At 37.3% G+C, this 5,003-nt stretch overlaps 1 protein-coding gene across 1 annotated transcript; it reads left to right on the top strand.

Moving 5' to 3' along the window:
• Positions 1 to 288: 288 nt before the first annotated feature.
• Positions 289 to 1,721, top strand: LOC107778147 (ethylene-responsive transcription factor ERF086-like). Its single transcript, XM_016598348.2, has one exon. It carries the CDS (start codon positions 416 to 418, stop codon positions 1,538 to 1,540), a length of 1,125 nt encoding a protein of 374 aa, XP_016453834.2. The 5' UTR covers positions 289 to 415; the 3' UTR covers positions 1,541 to 1,721.
• Positions 1,722 to 5,003: the final 3,282 nt, after the last annotated feature.

The raw sequence follows: 5,003 nt of genomic DNA, 5'->3' as shown, positions 1-5,003 counted from the left end.
TTTGACCTTAAATATTATTTTTTGGGTTAAACAAGGCTCATACGAACGAATAGCTTTAGTTTGAACTCTATATATATGTGCAAAAAATTCATTAAATATGTACAAATAATATATTTCAGCTCAATCAAATGGGCGGTGATATAATTTTGAACTGGAACCTTAAAGTTCAAATGTCGAATCAACCTTATACAAATAACCTAATTAGATAAATATATTTTAGTACATAGAAATTAAACTCTCGGTACAGGGTTCATAAAGTAAAAGTTACACAGTGTGTATGATATTACAAGAAAGAAATCTAAAAGTTGTTAGAAAGGGAAAATCAACAGTTTTAAAAAGTAAATTACGTGCACACTGTCCTTTTCCCTCTATTCATGACCATTCCAAGACTCTTTAAAAAGAGCTAGCTCCTCCCATGGCTACCACACTATCCATTCAAACTTCACTTCTCTCATCAATCTCCCAAAATAAAAATAAAAATCCTCAGTATCAAAAAATGTCTTCTTCTTCCACTCCTTCATCGGAAAATATTAACCAATTACCATTTGGTATGTTTGAACCAATCCGTACACCAACAGGCTATTCTTGGTTACAGCGTAACACAGCCATATGTCAGCCTAGCGAAAAGCGCGGCCGCCGTAAGCAAGCTGAGCCGGGGAGGTTCCTCGGTGTCAGACGGCGGCCGTGGGGTCGCTACGCGGCCGAAATCCGTGACCCCACCACCAAAGAAAGACACTGGCTTGGCACTTTTGATACTGCTCAAGAAGCTGCTCTTGCTTATGATAGAGCTGCACTTTCTATGAAAGGCACTCAAGCAAGAACCAACTTTATCTACACTTGTGATAATAATAATAATAGTTTCCCTTCTCTCATTTCTCCTTTTGATAATGTCCAAAATTTCTTGCAACCAAATTCACACTTCAACTTCAAGAATGCCACTACTCAAAATAACAACAAGAATGTCATAACCACTACTACTTCTGATAATGAGACTAGTAATAATTCTCATGAGTCATATTCTTCATATGGTTCATCACCTAATGAAAACAACAGTTTCTTTTTAAGTCCTAGTCATGAAAATTCAGGATATTTAGATTGCATAGTTCCTGATAGCTGTTTGAAACCACCACCTTCTTCTACTCCTCAGAGCAAAATGATCACAAAAAATTCCCAAGAAAATAGTAACATTGATCATCATCAAAATTACATGACTACTTTTTCAGAAAACCCTTCAAATTTTTCATTCAATAGTGGTTTTTGGGATGGTGATGATCAAGAAAAGTACACGTCGTCGTGGGAGAATTCTTGTGAGCTTTCAGCTATGATGATGAACAACAATATCATGAGCAGCAGTAGTGAAATTAATGGTAATAATATTAATGAAATGGTGGATGTGGGGAATTGCTATTATCCAAGTATGGAGATTGATCATGATAATATGATGGTGCAGCCTTCTGAAATTACTACTAATACTACTACTACTACCTCTTCTGTTTTTCAACCTTTTGGTGATGTTGAATTTGGATACTCTCTCTTTTGATATTTTCAGCTTAATTCCTCTATAGTTATTATTGCCTTTGAAACAATGTAATACTACCATCTATGTACTTTTTTTGCCACCCTAATTAATTTTCCTTTGCCACCCTTATTAATTCGTCTCCTCCTTTTTGTTTCCTATTGCTACGAGTTTTTCAGTGTCTCCTCATAAGTATTAGGGTTGCTCAGTACAAGACATAATAACAAGTCATATCTAAGTGTTACGTACATGGATTTTGTTTGGACATTCTTATATATATGTGTGCGTTACACTCTTAGTCAATATATCTTTCATGTTTTGAAAAGTGATTAAAAGCGCAAGAGATTATTTGAAGTCCAAAAACCATTTCGATAATGTGTAGCTTTTAATTAGTTTGTAGCTTCAGAAACAAATATCATGTTCGTTAACTAGCTTATTATTTTCACTATTATGATTACTCCAGCTAATTAAGTCGCTTCAAATCAAAAACTTTAATTAGAAGCATTATATTATAGAAATATAAATGCTAAATATATCATACCGACAGTGTATTAGGCCATACTGACTAATGAGTAAGTATTATTTAGAGAAAAACAAATTGAGTTTTATATAGTGGAAGCGAAAAAACAAATTAAATTTACGTACAATATCATGAATTTTAACTTGTGATAGTAAGTAAGTTACTATTTTTTTCGGACTTTTAAAATACTTATCAAAAACTTTACTTATAATTATCTAATAAGTGACGTGATTGCATATAAATTCTTAGCAAGATAACATCATCATTGTGATGGCCCAAAAGGTCATCACTTGTTTTAGAAATAAATTATGTGTTCGAGGCCTTAAAAACCTCTTTTTGTCTTACCTCGATTTGCGTACGCAGTCTGGGCGTGTATCCGGAAAGCCATTATGTGAAAATCTGTGAAAAATAATAAATTTTGCTTTTAAAATAAATTTAAGTTGACTTTGGTCAACATTCTTGGTAAACGGACCTCGGACCCGTGATCTGACAGTCTCATAAGGTCCGTAGTAAAATTTGGGACTTGGACATATGCCTGGAATCGAATTCCGAGGTCCCAAGCCCGAGATATGAATTTTTAAAGAAAATTATTTTCTGGAATATATAAGAGTTTTTGGAAATGAAAGATGTTTGAAATTGATGGTATCGGGCCCGTATTTTGGTATCGGAGCCCGGTACAAGTTGAAATAATAATTAGGTTGAATCTGTAAAATTTGGTAAAGATCGGAATTGGTTTGGCATAAAACGGACTTAAAGTAGAGAAATTGGAAATTTTGGTGTTCTTGAATGATTTCATGAAATTGGGATTTAATTCATAGTTGTTGATGTTATTTTGATGATTTGATTGCACGAGCAAGTCCGTATGATGTTTTTAGGTTGGTGTGCATGTTTGGTTTGGAGCCCCGAGGGCTCGGGTGAGTTTTGGATAGGCCACAGAGTAGAATTGAACTTAGGAAGTTGCAGGTTTTCAGCCGGTATGTGTTGCAGGCCCTGTTCTCGCAATTGCGAGCCTATCAGGCTTGGGAATTGCGAGGGTCAGGTCGCAATTGCGAAGTATGCCCTGGCCAGCCTTTCTCGCAACTGCGAGCATTTCTTCGCAAATACGAATAGCCCAGAAATCCCCAGCTGTCGTAAATGCGACGCTCCCTTTGCAAATGCGAGTTCGCAATTGCGAACATCTGATCGCAAATGCGATGATAGCAGGTCCTGAAGGGTTTGCGAACCCTGGTCACAATTGCGACATCTGCAATCTGCTAAATCATAACTTAGACGCATTTTCAGCCATTTTTCAAACCTTTTCAAAACCTAAACACCTTTGGGCGATTTTTCAAAGACAAGTACTCTTCCAAATCGATTGTAAGTCATTTCTAACTCGTTTTCATTAATCTGTAATATCTTTTCACATGATTTCAACTCAAAATCAAGGGTTTTCATGGGGGAAATTTGGTGTTTTGGGTAGAACTTAGGTTTTTCAAATTTTGGGGATTTGGACCTCAATTTGAGGTCCGATTCCAAAACAAATTATATATTTGGGTTCGTGGGTGAATGGGTAATCGGGTTTTGGTTCGAACCTCGGGTTTTGACCATATGGGCCCGGGGTCGATTTTTGACTTTTTGGGTAAATCATTGGAAAACTTATTTTCATGCATTGAATTCATTTAGCATTTATTGATATAGTTAAGTAACTTGTGGCTAGATACAAACGAATTGGTGGTGGAAACGAGAGGTAAAGCGGTAGTTGAGGCTTGAATTGTGTTCGTGACATCGAGGTAAGTGTTGAGTCTAACCTTAGCTTGAGGGATTAGGAGTTGTGTCTTATTTGCTATGTGTTAATTGCGGAGTATGATGTATAGGCATGGTGATGAGTATCTTTACGTCGGTGTCAAGCATGCCCGTGGGTCTAGTGTTGTAATTGTTGTGACTCCATTGAGATTTATTCATGCTTAATATGTTGATTATCATTGTTGGTCCCCTTTCCGGAATGTTATTGTTTATGATATTGTCTCCCTTGCCGGGATGTTATTATTTATGATATTGTCTTCCTTGCCGGGATATTGTTGTTATACTCTTGTTCCCTTGCCAGGATTCTTTTGTGATTGATGTCGATTTGTAAATTGAATCGGGTTGCACGCCTGCAACAAGATATATGAAATGGGAGCGGGTGGCACGCCGCCACAGTGATATTTGAAATGGGATCAAGTTGCACGCCTGCAACGAGATATATGAAATGGGACCAGGTTGCACGCCTGCAATAAGATATATGAAATGGGATCGGGTGGCACGCCGCCACAGTAATATTTGAAATGGGATCGGGTTGCACGCCTGCAAAAAGAAAGAGATGAAAGTGAATACTGTGTTTGTTCTTCTTGTTCTTGTTAGCAATTGAATTTTGGTTTCTTTACATTCCTCTTTGGTATTCTGTTGTTATCTGATACTCCACGCAGCATGCTTTCCCCCTCCCATCTTTAATTGTAAATATCTGCTTTTATTTTTCTGTTGTATATGAGATAACTGCACAAGTTTATTTGGTAGTCTGGTCCTAGCCTCGTCACTAATTCGCCGAGGTTAGGTTAGTCACTTACCAACACATGGGGTCGGTTGTGCTGATACTACACTCTGCACTGTGTGCAGATCCTGGAGCTGTAGCTTTTGGACCACAGTTAGGGTGTTGTCTTCAGTCCATTCAGGCGACCCGAGGTAGTCCTGCAGGCGTCCGCATGCCTTAGTGTCTCCTCCTATCATTTCCTTTCTGTTTTACTTATTCAGAGACAAATTCGTGTATTTCTATTCAGACTTTATTTGTAATATTCATAGATGGTCCGTGACATTGTGACCAAATTCTGGGTAGAGTTGTACTTAGACTTCCGCAATTTGTATTTAGTTTAAATTATCACCTTTCGTCTTCCGCACTGTTTTGTTATTATCATTGCCGCTGTTTTTTTGTTATGTTGTTTGGAATTACTAAGG

The sequence above is a fragment of the Nicotiana tabacum genome, chromosome 7 (genome assembly GCF_000715075.1).
Source record: "Nicotiana tabacum cultivar K326 chromosome 7, ASM71507v2, whole genome shotgun sequence".
Lineage (NCBI taxonomy): Eukaryota > Viridiplantae > Streptophyta > Magnoliopsida > Solanales > Solanaceae > Nicotiana > Nicotiana tabacum.
The sequence above is the reverse complement of the archived record's forward strand: the minus strand, read 5'-3'. Positions and strand labels throughout refer to the sequence as shown.